At 39.7% G+C, this 19,734-nt stretch overlaps 1 protein-coding gene across 1 annotated transcript; it reads left to right on the top strand.

Moving 5' to 3' along the window:
• The first annotated feature begins 27 nt into the window (after positions 1–27).
• GPN1 (GPN-loop GTPase 1) lies at positions 28–19,521 on the top strand. Its single transcript, XM_004418202.3, has 14 exons — positions 28–164; positions 870–963; positions 2,631–2,670; positions 3,493–3,559; positions 4,266–4,303; positions 6,490–6,568; positions 6,777–6,871; positions 7,846–7,891; positions 8,557–8,703; positions 9,424–9,506; positions 10,818–10,857; positions 11,513–11,603; positions 16,101–16,208; positions 18,112–19,521. Exons 1-14 carry the CDS (start codon positions 54–56, stop codon positions 18,195–18,197), a joined length of 1,125 nt encoding a protein of 374 aa, XP_004418259.1. The 5' UTR covers positions 28–53; the 3' UTR covers positions 18,198–19,521.
• The last annotated feature ends 213 nt before the right edge of the window (positions 19,522–19,734 follow it).

Below are 19,734 nucleotides of genomic sequence, written 5' to 3'. Positions count from 1 at the left end.
GTCTCTCTAGCCACGGGCGTCTCTATGGTAACGTGGGCGGAGCCAGGAGAAAGATGGCGGCGCCCGTAGCTGCTGCTGAGCCGGAGGCTCGCGGGGGTCCTCAGCCCCCAGTGTGTCTCCTGGTGTTGGGAATGGCGGGATCTGGGAAAACCACCTTTGTACAGGTGACCTACACGGCGCGGGCGTAGTATGGGCGCACGAGAGGTTATCTGTGGCGGGCGGAAGGTCAGGGAGAAAGGGAGGTCTTTCTGTGGAGTTGGAGGTTACCAGCGCGTGGCTTTCGGGGACTTGCCAGCAACTCCAGTTCCTTCCTCGGCGAAGCCTTCTCAGACTCTAGCCTGGGTGAATTAAGGCTCTCTTCCGCGTACCCTCAGTGCATACTTAGTACAGCTTACCACGTTGTACTGGAATTGTCTTACCGATAAAGTTGCCAACTCCTCAAAGGCAGAGGCTTGCAAGTAACTCTGACGATTAATACAGTGCTAGCACATAGGCTTCTGGTGTAGATTGGCTAAAGAATTATTTTTTGCGCGCCTACCATGTTCCAGGGACTGGGGATACAGCGAAAATGAGATTGACAAGGTTCCGCTTAGAGCTAACGTTTTAGTGGGAGAGATAGGAAAAAAAAAAAAACCCACAAAATAATAAGTGATCGAGAGTCGGGGAGGCTCTGTTAGATGGGTGATAAATAAAGGTAACATGTCAACTGAGAGTTGAGTATTGGAGGTGGACATCAGGAGCGAATATTTCAGGTAGAGGGAAATGTAAGTGCAAAAGTCTTTGTGGGCCATAAAAGAATGTAAGTTCTCTCTTGTTCCCTTATCATGCCCTCTTTGTGTTACTCCATCACTCTCCCCATATCTCTATAGAGGCTCACAGGACACCTGCATAGCCAAGGCTCTCCACCTTATGTGATCAACCTGGACCCAGCTGTGCATGAAGTTCCCTTTCCTGCCAATATTGGTGAGTAAACTGTATAGAACTTTGTGTGGTGCCTCACAGAATGGAAAGCCTCCAGCCTGCCAGTCGTCAATGCTTTCATTTTTTTCTGAACTATTTACTTTCACTTCCCGTGGATTTGCTAGAATCCATAAACCGGCTTCTCCCTTATTCACATTTTCTCTTTGTTTACTCTCTCTTCTTTGCTAAATTTGTTTCCTTACCATTCACCTTTATCTCTTCCCTCTTTTTGACACTAGGGTGTCAGGCTATTGTTGTTTGGGAAAATGAAGTGATAGAAAGTCAGTCCTCTCACTTCTAGGCCATAAACCCTTCAGCAGGCTCTGATATGTAAACCTTTTTTATTTAATTTCTTTTCTTAAAGTTTAATTATAGTGTAAGGGTTCTTGTAGTTCATGTATTGATCTGTAGGAACCTTGCTTCTGCTCCCAAAGTTACATGGGAAAATGTATGTGTATATCCAAATATGCATTGTTTTGGAGAGAGGTTCCCAGTTATCATCAGACTTTAAAAGGAATCTGTGACTATAAAAAAGGATTAGAATGGTTGTGATCCAGTGTCATGATTCTTTTTTTTAAAATAATTTTTTTTATTTATTTATTTATTTATTTATTTATTTATTTATTTATTTATTTTTCCACTAAAGCCCCAGTAGATAGTTGTATGTCATAGCTGCACATCCTTCTAGTTGCTGTATGTGGGACACGGCCTCAGCATGGCCAGAGAAGCAGTGCCTCGGTGTGCGCCCGGGATCCAAACCCGGGCCACCAGCAGCGGAGCGCGCGCACTTAACCGCTAAGCCACCAGGCCGGCCCCAGTGTCATGATTCTTAATAGGATCTGGGCTTCCTGATTTCCAGGCTATCACTATATGCTGATCATCTCCCTCCTTGTCTCTTCTTAATCCTGTTAAGCTGCTTGCACCCTAAACATACTAATAAAGGAAGACTTTGTATTAAGAAGCAGAGGTCATTTTGGGAAGAGTTTGAGAAAAAATTGCCCATTTCTCACTTAAAGGATGGAATTCTAATACTTTATGGGGTAGGTCTACAGACTGGTAGATAGGTTTAGTTTGATGTTACTGGACAGATTAGTTGTTTTTTAAAAATAATGTCTGCATTACCTTTGTCACCAGTATGTGATTAGTAAGAAATAAACCCTTTTTCTTGACTTAGCTCTCTTATTCCATGCGAGTGGTCACTGATAAGGTATTTAAGTTGTATAAAGCTTTTCTCCTTGTCTCAGACTATCTCTGCCATAGCTTGAGAGCTCCTAACCTAACATTCTTCCTGGGTTACTTGGCATTGTCCTTTTAAGAAAGGTAACTAGTATGAAGCTGGAGAAATCAGTAGAAGAGAATGCTGACAAGATAAGCCTAAAGGGCTAGTTTCAGTTTCTTGCTGGTAGGGAAAGTCCTTATAGGGCACCTTTTACCCTTCTTTTCTTCTCACAATCTTGCTTCTTTTGCTATCACAGTTCAATGATCTTAGCTTCAAAATTTAGGAAAAAGTTTTAAAAGTGACTCAGATGCCAAGGGAGAAACTTATTTTTTTTCCTTAGAGGAAGCAGAGATGACTTGAGAGGCCTGTTGGCTGAGGATATTATAGGTGTAGGGTCTCAAACTGTATTGTTTTTCATGTGTTAAATTCCAGTTAACTTTTCTCCCCCCAGATATTCGTGACACTGTGAAGTATAAAGAAGTCATGAAACAGTATCCTTTTCCACGTCTACTTCAGTGTTGACTCATCCTTGGCTAGTTACTGTCTGTGTATTTTATGGCTCTGAAAGAATATTTTTGTGTTTCCTTGTGAAATATACAAGCAAAAGCATTTGATTGCTTTAAGGTAATTTTATTAACAGGATGGAAGATGGATGGGGGAGAAGTATTGTAGGTGATTAGAAATACCATTTCAGCTTATGATTTCAGTTTTCTTACCATCTTCCCGGACTGCAGGCTGTTGTAATTAGAGAGCACAGAGAAAGAGAGGCAAGCTGATAGCGTGTCTTGATCCCACAAGGTAGTATTGCCTTGGAGGATACATCCGTTGGTCACCACCTCTTCAGACTGGGAAACTCAGAAGTGAGTAGGTTTAGTAGGATGAACCCGTGTTGCATTGCTGTGTGAAATGTGTACTTTCCCTGTAAGTAACTCTGGGTAGGAATACTAATTATAATCAGTAGTTTGCTTGATCCATGAGGATCACAGCAAGGACTGTTATGTAGATGATCTTAACGGCTAATGCCAGCAGGCTGTCACTGCCTGATGCATCTGTCTATTACATTGTGGTCACTTTAGTTTCTTCATTTTTCCTGGCCATCCCTAAATTGATAAATGAACGAGGAAGACCTTGATAATGAATGTTTCCCTATGAGGTTAAGGTTGTGTGGTACATGTTAGTCAAGGATAAGCTTGCCAATATCCATTAATGGAACACTAATGTTATAATGCTGTTTATGTGAGTGATATCCTATGTATGAACTTTATCATTTAAATTGATTTATAAGCAATTTAAATCCTCAACTTAGTGTCTAGATATGGACTTGGGCCCAATGGTGGCATAGTGACGTCACTCAATCTCTTTGCTACCAGATTTGATCAGGTATGTCTGTCTTTACTTACGTAGGCATGGCTAAAACCTGTGACTCTTAAGTGCCTTAGCTTGATCAAATTGGGAAAGAAGAGCAATAAACCTGGATATAAATATAGAAAATAAGTAGGCATTTTGGTAGACAGAGAAGTAGACTATGAGAGGATGATCAACATTGTGAGACACTCACAATATTTGTGACAGCCAATAAAACAGAAATCCAGGAGACCTGGGTTTTTTCCTTGATCTGTTATACCCTGTGGATAGAATCGTGGGAGAGGGAGTGGGATGGGCTAGCAGGCATGGGATGGACAGATAATGGGGCTTTTAACGTGTGCCAAATAGTTGTCATCAATTAGCTTTTCTTTGTCCCATCTTCTATAAGAGTGTTTTGTAATCATTAATTTTTTACCCTGATGTCATTCTATGAGACAGTCTATTTTACCAAAGCATCAAGGCCAAGTCATTACCAAAATGACTTGCCAGACACAGATCAAGTCTTCAGCTTCTCAGGTCCTTGCAGTGTTCTCCAGGATATTGTAGTGCTGCTGATGCAGCTGTTTCTTTGGTTCAGTGAGTTTATTAGTTTGTGTCCTAAGAATGAGAATATAGAGATTCAGTAGTAAATGGTGCCTGGGAGGCAGGCCACTTTGGAGAGGGCCCTGTGAGTTTTGTGTTGAAATTGGATCCTGCTGTAACTGGCATCATTTTCCTTTAGGTGATGAAATTTATTGAGAAGGCCCAGAACATTTCTAAGTAAGTGATTTCAGTTTAATGCTTATCTATTAGTTGGTAGTTGACACTAGGCTTTTTGAAGGATTTTGGGATACCATCGAGCTCTGAAAGGATGTAGCTTGAGATGAAACCATTAGAAGTGAAAAAAAAGCACAATAAAATCATTAAGATGCTATACAGTGTAGAACTAAATTTAATAGTATCCCACCCCCAATCACTTGGGTGTATGTCTATGACTTCTTAGGAAATATTTTGAGACTTTGTCCAAATCCAATTGTCTACCTGCCTTCTCTTGGGAAACTATGCTTGTTGGCATTAAAGTCTCTAAAACACCTTTATAACCCTTTTTTAAAGATTTTATTTATTTTATTTTTCCCCCCAAAGCCCCAGTGGATAGTTGTGTGTCGTAGCTGCACATCCTTCTAGTTGCTGTATGCGGGACTCGGCCTCAGGATGAACGGAGAAGTGGTGCCTCGATGCGCACCCGGGATCCGAACCCGGGCCACCAGCATCGCAGCGTGCGCACTTAACCACCAAGCCACAGGGCCGGCCCAATATAACCCTTTTTTAAATGAATATAATTTACAGGATTCAGAGAGAATAATTATTTTTTAATTTAAAAGTATCAAAATATAAAATAAAATAATATTTGTTCTTACCCACAATTAACTGTTGTTACATCTTTAACAGATTTGCTCTTTTCAAAAAAGAAAGATAATTTATTATTTTTGTAAAAAAGGATCTATGGTCATTATAAAGAATTCAAGCCATATATAATATTTAAAAGATGAAATTGTCACTCACTAGATTTCCACTAGAAATAACTCTCATTATTACTATCAGTGACTATCATTCCACTTGTTTCTATGCATATATGCATAGATAGAAGGATGGATGGATAAGATGTTTTACAAAATTGGGATCATACTAGAGGTAATTTTTAAAAATAATAGCTTTATTGAGATATAAATTCACATACCATAAAGTGCGCTCCTTTAAAGTATACAATTTAGTGGTTTTTAGTATATTCACGAAATTATGCATTGATCACCACTATCTAATTTCAGAACATTTTCATCATCCCCAAAAGAAACCCCATGTGCATTAGTGGTTATTTCCTATTCCTCCTTTCTCCCAGCTCTTGTTGGCTGCACCATTTTGTATTCCCACCAACAACGTATGAGGGTTCTAGTTTCTCTGCATCCTCGGCAATGCTTGTTATTGTCCTTATTTTTGATTATAGCTATCTTAGTGGGTGTGAAGTGGTATTGCATTGTGGTTTTGATTTGTTTTTCCTCAATGATTAATGATGTTGATCATCTTTTCATGTACTTATTGGCCATTGCTGTATATTTGGAGAAATATCTATTCAAATTCTTTGCTCATTTTTAAAAACAGCTTTATTGAGATATAATTCACATACCATACAATTCACCCATTTAAAGTGTACAATTCAGTGACTTTTAGTATATTCACAGAATTATGCAACCATCACCACAATCAATTTCAGAACATTTTCATCACCTCAAGAAGAAACTCTGTGTTTTTTAGCTATCACTCCCCTATCCCTCCATCTCCCTCCCCTCCTTCCCTCACCCCACTCCTAAGCAACTGGATGGTTTCCCAAGGGATTTACATTCTGGTTTTGCTTATCTCTCTTTTTTTTTTTTTTTTTTTTTTTTGGTGAGGAAGATCAGCCCTGTGCTAACATCTACCAATCCTCCTCTTTTTTTGCTGAGGAAGACTGGCCCTGGGCTAACATCCGTGCCCATCTTCCTCCACTTTATATGGGATGCCGCCAAAGCATGACTTGCCAAGTGGTGCGTCGGTGCACGCCCAGGATCTGAACTGGCGAACCTTGGGCCACCGCAGCGGAGTGCACGCACTTAACCAGTCGCACCACTGGGCTGGCCTCTGCGTATCTCTCATTTTTAATGCAGTGTGTTTCTGTAAGTATCCCAGTTTCCCCTGGATCATTTGCAACAATTTATGGACTGCTGCTCCTGTGCATTAGCATGAATATTAGACATTGAAGAAAGTCTAGGGGAATGTGGTATGCATTTAAAGAGCAATGGGAGGAAGTTAGACTTGGCAGTGTGAAGAGGTTATTCCAGTCTTGGATAACCAGATGTTTAATGTTTTGTGTGATGGAATATCTGTCAGATTGCACAAGTGTAATACTTCTTTAATCATCTTTCTTGACACAGATATGTCTTGATTGACACACCTGGACAGATTGAGGTATTCACCTGGTCAGCTTCTGGGACAATCATCACTGAGGCCCTGGTGAGTTTTCTAGGACTTGTTACTGAGAGTAACTAGAGAGCTAGACTGAATACACATCTTTTTATTGCGTGGGGCCTTATATAGAGGGGAGTTACAGAGCTCTGCATACTCTACCTAAAGTGGTTCTCCCTTGCTAAGGAAGGTAGGAAAAGTTTGGGGACAGGTCATGAGCCCTCTGACTAAGGCTTTTATTATTTTGTGGCTTTAGGCATCCTCATTTCCAACGATTGTCATTTATGTAATGGATACATCACGAAGTACCAACCCAGTGACCTTCATGTCCAATATGCTCTATGCCTGCAGGTAATTCATTATTGGTGGGCATGGTATTACATCAAGGTATGAGGCCTCCTCTTCTTTTTCTCTTTTGTTTTTGGCTTCTGAGTGCTTACCCCTAGATTTGTGCTTATTCAGATTTGCCAGTCAGTTTAGTGGCAGTGAGTTGGGGAGGGTTCAGAAGAGAAAAGAGGCACATGTGTTGTTGGCATTCTCTATCAGCAATTCCTCATCTTCCTTCCTTGCTTGTTACAGAAATAGGTGGTGTATGAATATTAACCTTCTGGTAGTTGCTCCTGATTTAATGAAATCCAAATCTAAAAAGAATAGAGCCCTCTGGTCTAAATGTTCCTTTTCTGTGTTATGATAGGTAGAGTGAAATTATAACATGAGGAGAGACTATGAATAAAAAGATTTATCCATAGTTCTAAAATGCACGGGTTTGCCCCAAGTGTAGTGCCAGTAGGAGAGGAAGGACATGCCTCACTAGGCTATGTTAGTGCATTAGACCTAGGAGCAAGGCAGACCATTGTTAAAGCTGAGAGAATTTAATTTGGGGGATACACAGAAGCCATCCCCAACATTCATCTCCTCTAACATGATTAGGGATATCTCTTCTTGTTAGGTGCAAAAAATCCTAATCCAGATAGAAATCTGATGACCTGTACATTATTTTATTTTAATATTAATTGTTGAAAAGACAGTTATTTGGTGAAAACAAACAGATACACAGAAAAACAGGATCAGTATCAAAACATTAATAGTCCAAGAAAGAGAAAAAGAGAGAGTGTGGCGGGGGTGGGGGAGAGTTGCTTGCTTGATGGTAATGATGGTTTCCCTCTTAGGAGGGGAGAATATTACGTGTATGCTGGGTCAGAAGGGATACCTTTGTTTAGAGTCAACCCATTCCCCTTCTCTTCTCTCGGTTCTTACACTGACATCGGGCAAGCAAGAGCTTAAGTGCTTTTACTAATAACACTGTCTTGATGTTTGCTTTTCAGCATCTTGTACAAAACCAAGCTGCCTTTCATCGTGGTCATGAATAAAGTAAGTGGATCCTTCCTGTTATGATTCAACATTTCTTTCTCATCAGAACCTTGTGTTACCAGAAGGTTTGGATAGGTGAGAAGGATTATTTCAGATGCTGGAGAGCAGATTCAGGCGTAACTGAAACAAAGCCATGAGCACTTCTAGGAAAATGATTCAATCAAGTTGAAAGAATATTTATCACTGACTCTCACCCAAAGTTATTTTAGGCTAGATACAGCAGCCCCTCAACCATAGCGTATAGGTTATCCCTCAAAATCAAGGGTGTGTAAGTGGGGGAGGGACTGCTAGTCTGTTGAAAGTGGCAATTAAAACAAACAAAAACAAAATTTCCCTGTTGTTAGTTGATGGCTAGGATGCCAGAGACTACTTGACTTCAGAGTCTGGAATGTGCTGACATCCTCTGCAGCCATGGTCACTTGGCAGTGGATAGTGAAGGGTCTGCATCAACCAAGAGAACACATCTTGATTTAATTATTTACGCTATACAACAGTATTGGCTCTTTTTGGCTTGTTGCAGTGGAGGAGGAATTGGGAGAAGCAGAGAAGAAAATATATGAATGATTGCTTTTTGCTGTCACCACTTAATTAAAAAATTTTTTTTGCCGTTATTTGACGTCTAACCTCATCTCTGGTTGCTGATAGTTGACTTCTCTCTGGTGCAGACTGACATCATTGATCACAGCTTTGCAGTGGAATGGATGCAGGATTTTGAGGCTTTCCAAGATGCCTTGAATCAAGAGACTACATATGTCAGTAACCTGACTCGTTCAATGAGCCTGGTGTTAGATGAGTTTTACAGCTCACTCAGGGTAAACTTCCTCTTGCTCATACTGAGTCTTTCCAAATAATCTTTTAACCCACAGGGCTGGCTTTGAATCTGTCTTAGAAAGGAAGTTCCTTACCTTCTGGAAATAACTTTTAAAGCGTTACTTATTTATAACTGGATATTTAAAAGATAAATAAGATAGACCCCACCCTCAGAGAGTTTATGGTCTAGTTAGGAGAGAAGGCTACACACAGAATTGAAACATGTGATATATTGTGGTAAATACGTAAGGAAAGATTGGAAGTTGGGCCTGATGGTGGGGAGGGGCAGATCACTTTTTGTGTGAGGGATTTTGGAGGATATAACATTAGAGGTATGCTTTGAAGGAAGGGTAAGATTTGCGTAAGTGGAAGTAGGTATGGGTGGCAGGGAGTATGTTACTTGCCCAAGCAAAGGCATTGAGATACTAATTTTTATAGAGAACAGTCAGTGGTTTGATTTGATAGGGAATAGATAAAAAGTCCTGCTACTTGTTCCGTCCTAATTATCTTTCTTTTTCAATTCTCTATTTTCCATAGGCTTATTTCCATGACTTTTGACTAGGCATGCTGTTTTGTTTTGTGTTAGCTTGACTCTTTGCCAGAGACTTTTTAAAGTATCTAAACCTCTTTTGTGAAGATTTTATAACATTTGGACAAAATAACATATACCATTTAAAAATAAACATTTGTTTCCTCCGTGGCATTAATGCTACTTTTGGCAGGTGGTGGGTGTGTCTGCTGTTCTGGGTACAGGCTTAGATGAACTCTTTGTGCAAGTCACCAGTGCTGCAGAAGAGTATGAAAGGTGAGGATAAAGGAAAATTCTATTGCTGACATTCTTACTAACCCACAGTTCTGATCTGATAACAGTTTTGCCAGGCAAAGCATTTCGGTTTTTGGTGTATGTATTATTTGTCCTGCATATGTGTTCTGGATCTGGCCACTCTTAGGGGTAACAAGTTTCCATTAACGTTTTTTAAAAAATAAGAGTATAAAATCTTCACTGTATTGAATGATTAAGAGCAGGAGTCATAGACTTTTTTTGTAAAAAGCCAGATAGTATTTTAGGCTTTGTGGGCCATACGATCTCTGTTGCAACTACTCAACTCTGTCATTGTCACACAGAAGCACCCATAGACAATTTGTCAATGAATGGATATGGCTGTGTTCCAATAAAGCTTTATTTACAAAAATAGGCAGTGGGCTGGATTTGGCCTGTTTGCCACATTGGCTGACTCCCGATTAAGAACATGGACTTTGGAGTCAGACTGGCATGGGTTGGATTTCTGTTTCTTCCACTTAATAAATGAGTGATCTTAGCAAGTTTTCATCATTTGTAGATCAGATATAATAGCATTTATTGCTAAGGTCATTGGTAGGATCATTTGAGAAAATATATCTAAAGCACCTAGCCCAATTGCTGTAAGCACATGTCATAATAAATAGTAAGCACATGTCATGATAAATGATGGTTATAACTATTGTCATGGTTAATACTGGAATTCCATTTACCTAAAGGAAAGTGGAGTCAGAGCACCTGTCCACTTTCCTTAGGCCCGTGGCCTGATAATTGGCTGCTTAATAGCCTGTTCCTTTGGCTTCATACTTAGCAAGATCCTAATAACCACACTGTGGTTTTCAGACACATGTTTTGATTTTGATTCATCAGACAAGGGTTTTTTTTGTGTATTATCAAAGCCTCAGGATAGACTCTTTGCTGTATCCTTTCGTTGTTGCCCAGATAAACCACGTTATAATATATTGGACTTCCTGAGCCCAACAGGCCTAGCTTCTCTTACTCATCTCAGATGTTTATCCAAATGATTGATGAGCTCATCAGTCATGGTCTCCAGAATTAATCTGTCCAGCCCAGCAGTCAGTCTTTTGTCTCTTCACTGGTTTCAGGGTGACTCTTCAGTGGTTTCAGGGTGAGGGTGGACACCTTGGCTTTTAATTCCACAGGGATAGAACCTCAGTGACTAAGACTTATTACATCTGATGTTCAGTGAGGTAAGATCTATTGTTATTGTCAGAGTATTAGGAAAATAGAAGTGATGTGGAGGTGGGCAGGACAAATTATTAAGCAAAGGAATTTAGAAAGTGTTTATCTTTCCAGGGAGTATCGTCCTGAATATGAACGTCTGAAGAAATCGCTGGTAAGAGAGGAGGCTATTTGTGTATTTTAGGGCCACTGAAGAAACAACCTCAAACCGTGTACTAATCCTCCTGCCATAAATGCTTTTGTTTTGGCTCTCAGTGTATCTTTTAGATCTGTGTTAATTTAAATTTGTAAGTTTGTATGTCTGCTGTCTTGATGCAGAAAGGCCCTTTAATTATTTTTCTTCTTTCTATTTGAATTTTTAAAAATCAGATTTTTCCTGTTATATATGCTAAGCCCTTCTTGTGCCCCACTCCGACCCCTACTCCAAGGTCCATTTAAAGGCTAGTTGTAGAATTTTGTTTAAGAACATGTGGTTCACAACTCGTATCCCAAATGATCAGGTTTCCTGCCCCCATTGGCTGCATTGGGCCCCTTATACTGAGCCTTCCTGTTATGTCTCTTTGAAGGTTCTTTTGATTTGCTTTTGTGTCCAATTTCTAAACCTCTAATTCAGTCTGCAGAGCGCTCCAGTCTGAACTTCTGCTAGTCTGGGCCCACACTGCAGTGTTTCTGTCCCGGTATCAGCCATCCATTATCTGCCTCAGTGTTTAAATAGCCTGTAGTATTTGTTTAATGGGTCATCTCCAGTTAGAAGTCTGGCATCTGACTGGGACTCATTTTTTAATATGATGACGTTTTTCTCTCTGCAGGCCAGTGCACAGAGCCAACAGCAGAAGGAACAACTGGAACGCCTTCAGAAAGATATGGGCTCTGTAGCCTTGGACATGGGGACTGCTACAGGTATTGGAGAGTCTCTTGGTGTTAGGAACTAAAGGGAGGGTACACTTATTTAAGAGAGAGAAAGAGAAAAGGATAAAGTAAATGTTGTATTTTCTGTCTATCTATCTGTCTGTCTTTCTGTCTATCTATCTATCTATCTATCTAATCTGTCTATGTCTCTATCCATCTATCTCTCTGTCTGTCTGTCTGTCTGTCTACCTACCTACCTACCTATCTACCTATCTCCGTCTCTATCTCTATCTATCTATCTTTCTGTGTGTCTGTCTGTCTATCATCTATCTATCTGTCTGTCTATCTATCTATCTATCTATCTATCTATCTATCTATCTATCTATCTATATCCTGGATCTGCATTGTATTTAATTGTCATGTCTCTTAGTCTTCTTTAATCTGGAATGGTTCCTTAGTCTTTCTTTGTATTTCATGACATTGACATTTTTGAAGTGTACAGACATAGACATAGAGATATATCTATATCTAACACCTATGTTAAAGAAGAATTCACTATATATCCCTATCCATCTATCATATCACATTTACTTTATCCATATTTACCTTTCATGTATATACACGTATGTGATTTGGAAAGGCAAACCCCTGAAAGTTGTATACAACTGCACCACTTTGGGTTCTTCCATGTCAGGTAGTTTTTGTTTTACTTTGGCAAGATACTTGATGTCTTCTTTGTTATTTTTTTAAAACATTTTTTACCTCCCTATTTTTTTTTACTGTTTATTTTAATTTCAGATTAACAGAAAAGTTGCATGAATAGTACCAAGAATTGCCATATAACCTTCAACTAGAGTCCCAAACTGTTAATATTCTACCACATTTACTATATTCTCTGTCTTTCTCATATATGTATGACTTTATATTTTATATAAATATATTTATGTATACTATATAAATATTTTTATAATATATTATATATATTACTTCTTTCTGAATCATTTAGGAGGAAGTTGCAGACACAATGAGCCTTTACCCTTGAATATTTCAGTCTGTTTCCCAAAAACAAAGGCATTATTTTATATAACCTCATTGTAGTTATCAAAAATCAGGAAATTAACGTTGATACATTACTATTATCTAATGTATAGACCTTATTTGGAGTTAGCCATTTGCCCTTATAGCAGGAGAAAATCCTGAATCTGCATTGCATTTAGTTGTCATGTCTCTTATTCTCCTTTAATCTGAACGATTCTTACTCTTTCTTTGTATTTCATGACGTTGACATTTTTGAAGTGTACAGGACAGTTATTTTATGGAATTTTCCTTGATGTGGGTTTGTCTGATGTTTCCTCATGATTTGATTCAGGTGGCACATTTTTGGCAGAACTTTATAGAAATGAAGTTGTGTTTTTTTCCGTATGTCGTATCAGGAGACACATGATGTTGATTTGTCCCATTACTGGTGATGATAACTTTGATCACTTGCTTGAAGTGATGTCTGCCAGGTTTTTTCATCATGAAGTTATTATTTTTCCCTTCATAATAAGTATTTTATGGGGTGATGCTTTGAGGCTATGTAAATATCCTTTTAATTTTCAAATGTTCACCCACTAGTTTTAATATCTACTAATGTAGTAGGGACAGTATCCATTTTCCTGTGATACATGTTGCAAATATTTTCTCTCTGTTTGTCAACTGTGCTTTGACTTTGTTCATGGTGTTATTTTGCCATGAAAAAGTTTTTATTTTGTTTTGTTTTAATATAGTCAAATTTATTTATCTGTTATTACAACTGGATTTTGAGTTGCAGTTGGGAATCCTTTACCTACACCTATGTTAAAGAGGAATTCGCTCATGTTTTATTGTAGTAGTTGTATGGTTTCATTTTCTACATTTAGATCCCTGATCCGTTTAGAGTTTATTCCTGGGTATGGTGTGAGGTACATACGATCTATGTTACCTTTTTCATAAATACTTGTACCCACACTATTTATTAAAAAGTCTACATTTGCCCCAGTGATCTCGGTTGCTACCTGTATCATATACTAAAGTTCCGTGTGTCCTTGGGTATATTTCTGGACTACCAGTTTTATTCTTATGGACTGTCTGCATGCCTCTAGCATGCTGTTTTAATTACGTAGAGGCTTTATAGTATGTTTTAATATCTGCTAGGGCTAGTCCCCTTCATACTTTTCTTTTTTAGTGTTTCCCTGGCTATTCTTGCATGTTTATTTTTCCACAGGAACTTAAGTATCAACTTATCTAGCTTGCTAAGAAAGCTTTTTGGTTTTTTTATTTTTGGTGAGGAAGACTAGCTCTGAGCTAACATCCATTGCCAATCCTCCTCATTTTGCTGTGAAAGATTGGCCCTGGGCTAACATCCGTGCCCATCCTCCTCTATTTTATGTGGGATGTCTGCCACAGCATGGCTTGGTAAGCGGTGCATAGGTCCGTACCCGGGATCCAAACCTGCGAGCCCCAGGCTGCCAAAGCAGAACGCATGAACTTAACCGCTACGCCACCGGGCTGACCCCAAGCTTTTTGGTATTTTTATTGGGTTGTGTTATATTCATTAATTTAGGGAGAACTGACATCTCTGTGATGTTGAGTCTTCTTATCCAAGAACAAGGAATGTGTTTATATTTGCCAAGTCTACTTTTGTGTCTTTCCAGGAGTGTTTTCTTCGTGTAGGTTTTGCATATTTTTTGTTGAATTTATTTCAAGGATTTTATCTTCTGTTAGTATTAAAAATTGGATTTTATGAACCGTTATATCTTCTGTTTATATTTGTGTATATGAAGGCTTTTAATTTCTGTATATTAGTCTTTTTATCCTGCTACTTTACTGACTTATTTTTTATTGTTCAAGTTAGTTTTGTCATTGATTCTCTAGGGGCTTCTAGGTTGGTGCTCATATTTAAATATATACACCCCACCCACCCATGCTTACTGATGAACTGGCCTTTAAAGGAGTAAAGTTCTCTTCATGAAAGATACTGCTATACATCTAGCAGAGAACAGCAAAACCACTTGGAGGAGGAAATGCTAGAAACTGGCTGGGTTTACCAGTTAAGTGAACTCACCTGTGCCATCCTTCTTACCTCAGCAAAATAAATTTCTGTGTTTGGAATCACTCATGAATATGTGAAATGGCAAATGTTAAATTTACTGCTGCAAAGGGTCTGCTCTGCTCAGATAGCCTGTTCAAGATTGGGGGAGTTTCAGTAAATTATTTGAGGAAAATCACAAGTATAGTTGCCTAATTCTTAGTTAGGCACAGAATGAGGCATTGACTGTCAGCACACCATGTCATCATCCTTTTTCAGGGCCACAGGCCCCTTGAGGTTTGTCCCCTTTGATGTTGCTGCTGTTGGCCACCCTTATTCTCCAGCTGAGCTCTTTGAAACCTCTTAGGCTCCTGAAGAGAGTGGTCATGTCCTCCCATGTCTTTAGGATACTTGGCATGGGTTTAGGTTCTAATAGAGACCAACCCCTGCAGGCTGAATCCCCTGCCCCGAATTACTTGATTAGACTTTTTCATGATTATTGGAGCTCAGCCCTTATTTGGTTTCCTTGGGTAGGAAATTTTGCCCTATTTGATTTTCCATTTTTTTTCCTTCTCTCTTTTTCTTAAATAATACCCTGGCTCCTCTACGCTAGGTCATTTCACCCTGTATTCTCTTCAGAGTCTCGCTGAACTTAAATTTCCACCAGGAAGCTTCCTTAGTGCTCCACACCTTTACCCTTGACTGACAGTACACTGGATCTGCTCAAATGTCTTTAGCCTTCATAGGAAAAACCATAGCCTCTTCCAAGCTGTGAGCTAGTAAAAACGAATGACGTTACTACCAAGAGAACTACTTGAGAATTATTTTCCTCAGCTTAAAAATGGGACTTTTGGGTTTGGGGATCATGATAGTACTTTGTAAACTAAACTAGTGTAGAAATATTAAGTGGTATTAGCAATACTAAGAGGTGGGATCCTGACTTTTTTTTTTTTTTTTAAGATTTTATTTATTTACTTTTTTCCCCCCAAAGCCCCAGCAGATTGTTTTATGTCATAGCTGCACATCCTTCTAGTTGCTGTATGTGGGACGCGGCCTCAGTATGGCCAGAGAAGCGTTGCGTCGCACGCCCGGGATCCAAACCCAGGCCGCCAGCAGCGGAGCGCGCACACTTAACCGCTAAGCCATGGGGCTGGCCCCTTTTTTTTTTTTTATAATTTTATTTATTTATTTTTTTCCCCCCAAAGCCCCAGTAGATAGTTGTATGTCATAGCTGCACATCCTTCTAGTTGCTGTAGTTGGGACTCGGCCTCAGCATGGCCAGAGAAGCGGTGCGTTGGTGCGCGCCTGGGATCTGAACCCGGGCCGCCAGTAGCGGAGCGCGCACACTTAACCGCTAAGCCACGGGGCCGGCCCCTGACTTTTATCATGACCACTTTCATCCTGCCAATTTATAATCATAATTACTTATTGATTCAAAATCACTTTTTTTGAGGAGACATATGTTCATGACATTGTACTGATTGGTGTTTTCTCTGTAGACAGCTTATCCCCTGTGCTGGACCCTTCTGACTTGATCCTGACTCGGGGAACCTTGGATGAAGAGGATGAGGAAGCAGACAGTGATACCGATGATATTGACCACAGAGGTAAGAGGTGGCTGAGGTGGCTCATGAAAACAGAACAGCTGCCTATCCTCACATTGTTTGCTCAGGAGCTTCTTTGTGTTGAGAGAAGACCTTAAGCATGCAGCCAATAATAGGGGAGAGAGGAAATGGTAAAGGATACAGCACCAGGAAAGAGTTCCATATATTGAGAGTTCCTGGCCTTCCTACTGAATGGTTAATATTAAGCTGATTACAGGCCTTTTAGTAGTTTTGTGTCTTCTCATCTATAGGTTCTAACTCAATTTGAGAAATCCAGTCTTTTTGTTTATTGTAATTATTGTTTCAAGAATACATAACGAGGCCTCAGCAGAGCTAAACCAGTCAGAAGGGACTGTAACATTGAGGATAGAATGGCTCTGGAAACCCAAAAGGGTTCCTTCCACTTGGCATAGTTTTAAGGCCTGTGAGCAGAATCTAATCTTGAGACAGCACTTTTAGGTCCTAGCTATGACCAAGAGCAAACTCTCTTTACTCCAATGTGCTGGAATGCTAACATGTAAATTGCCTCATTTAATCAGATTTATTGAGGTATAATTTACAAATAGTAAAACCTACCCTTTTATTTATTTATTTTTTTGTGAGGAAGATCAGCCCTGAGCTAACATCCACGCCAATCCTCCTCTTTTTGCTGAGGAAGATCAGCCCTGAGCTAACATCCACGCCAATCCTCCTCTTTTTGCTGAGGAAGACTGGCCCTGAGATAACATCTATTGCCAATCCTCCTTTTTTTTCCCCTTTTTCTCCCCAAAGCCCCAGTAGATAGTTGTATGTCATAGCTGCACATCCTTCTAGTTGCTGTATGTGGGACGCCGCCTCAACATGGCCCAACAAGCGGTGCGTCGGTGCGGCCTGGGCTCTGAACCCAGGCGACCAGTAGTGGAGCGCGCGCACTTAACTGCTAAGCCCCGGGGCTGGCCCCAAAACCTACCCTTTTAAAGTATATATAGTCTGATGAGTTTTAACACATATATAGTCTTGTAATCACCATCATAATCGAGATATAGAACACTTCCATCACCTCAAAAGTTCCCTCATGCCCGTTTCTCTGTTATTTTTTTTATTTTTATTTTTTTGCTGAGGAAGATTGGCCCTGAGCTAACATCTATGCCAGTCTTCCCCCACTTTGTATGCGGGATGCCACCACAGCATGGCTTGACAAGCGGTGCGTAGGTCCATGCCTGGGGTCTGAACTCACAAGCACTGGGCCCCTGAAGTGGAGCGTGCGAACCTAACCACTACCCCACCAGGCTGGCTCCCACCTCATGCCCGTTTTTATTCAGTCTCTTCCTGCACACCTAGTTCCTGGCAACCACTGATGTGATCTCTGTTCCTATAATTTTGCCTTTTCCAGAATGTTGTATAATTGGAATCACAGTATTTAACTTGCATTTGGTTTTTTTCACTCAGTGCAATGGTTTTGTGATCCATCCATGTTGTTGCACGTATCAGTAGTATGTTCTTTTTTATTGCTGAGTAATATTCCATCATGTGGATGTACCACTGTTTGTTTATCCATTCACTAGCTGATTGACATCTGAATTGTTTCTAGATTTTGGCTATTATGAATGAAGCTGCTATAAACATTCGTTAATAGGTCTTTGTGTGGACATATGTTTTCATTTCTCTTGGTTAAAAATATGTAGGAGTGGGACCTCATTTTAGTTACTTTATGAGGGAGGTGTTCTCCCCACTTACAGATAAAAGAAATTGTACATTTTGGACAACATGATAAATAGAGCATGCTTTTGGAAGATAATTCCTTAATGGGAGAATTGAACACTTAGTTTTTTAGAAATACTATTTCTGATGGATGAGTGACAGCAACTCGAATCCACCTATCTAATGGGAGAGTTTAAAAAGAATTGACTTTCTTTTTTCCTTGCAGTTACAGAGGAAAGCCATGAAGAGCCAGCATTCCAGAATTTTATGCAAGAATCAATGGCACAGTACTGGAAGAGAAACAACAAATAGTTTCCAGAAGTCCAAAATTTTGGAACTCTGTGTGAAGGAGTTATCTTTACCTCTGATTGGGAGCTAATATAAAGAACAATTTTGTTCAGAATAGCAGAGTTTCTCTTATTTGGGAAATCTCCAGACTCAGATGAAGCCAGGGATAGAAGACACTTGGACCTGGCAGGTAGATGCCACTTCCCCTTGGCCTTTCCCTTGGATTTATGCAAGGAAGGATATTCTGACTGTTCTTGGATGCTGATATCCATTTAAGTCTAAAACTGCAAGTTTTATCATTTGAAGTCAAGTACTTTTGCTGCTGATGGATGGAAAAGAGAGAGAACTTAGTGTTCACTTCAAATCTCTATTAATAGGCTGGATCGATAGCTTCTACTTCCCCAGGATCTTGCCCTTGACCCTGTACCATGAGTTCCCCTCCTTTTAGTAGAAAGGGAGAGGGGAAACATGAGCTTGTCCAGAGTGGCAGTGGAGTCTCCTTGGCAACCAGTCAACATTGGTATGAAATGCACCTCACACTGGGTAGCTCATTATAGAACACGAGGTTCATTGAAGAAAGTGGGCAAAACATATAATTAATAAGAATCCTGCTTTCAGTGATCACTTGGATAGTTTTTTATTTTAACTTTGTTGTAAGTCTGCTTGTCATAATTTCAAATAAGAAAATTATATATTTGCAAATAGAATCACTTCTTTTCAGTAGAGAGGTTTAAAGCCACATGTCCAAACCTGTCTCAATAAGGAGGTGATGGTTACTAAAGTTTCCCATGTACACATACCTAGTAACCAGCTACAGAGCCAGGCCCTGTTTATATTGTACTTTGAATTTAATGCAAAGTATCCTTGGTGATTTACTCAAAGGCCATGGATTTGGGTCAGGTGCACATTCCATACATAACAGCCATGGTAAGGGTTTGCCCTGCCTCCAGAGTCCTCACAGTATCTTAAAACATCATACATTTCTCTTAAGGAATTTTATCCCAGTCTAATCTATATTCCAATTCAGTGGTTCTCAAAGTGTGGTCTCTGGACCAGAAGCATCAGCATCATCTAGGAAATTATTAGAAACGGGACACTCAAGACCTAAACCAGAAACTTTACAGGTGGGGGCCAGCAATCTGTCTTAATAAGCGCCCCAGGGGATTCTGATGCATGCTAATTTTGAGAACCACTGCTCTAACTCAAATAGCCTGTGACATAATTCCAGGCCAGGTGAATCTCAGGTATCCTCACAGGACCTGCTTTATCCGAGTACCCTAACCTTGACCATTTGGTGACTATTCTCCAATTTAAACATTCTAAAAATAAATAAAAGTATTTTATTTTACCATGAAGTATTAATTTCAATATTCTATAACCAGTGGGAACCACAAGTCTAAAAATTTGAACCTGTTCTTTAAGAGGAAACCATTTGTACAGCAAAGGTCTACACATACCTGGTTTTTCCCCGTAGTGCCTTTGAATACTTTTCCTTAAAGAATGACTTGTCTGGCTTATGCTCTAAGCTCCATAAGGGTAGGGACAAAGTCTTACTCATCTT

This window comes from Ceratotherium simum, chromosome 11 (assembly GCF_057802395.1).
Source record: "Ceratotherium simum simum isolate JZ-2026a chromosome 11, ASM5780239v1, whole genome shotgun sequence".
Taxonomy (NCBI): Eukaryota; Metazoa; Chordata; class Mammalia; order Perissodactyla; family Rhinocerotidae; genus Ceratotherium; species Ceratotherium simum.
Note: the sequence above shows the minus strand (reverse complement) of the source record. Positions and strands in the feature narration are given on the sequence as shown.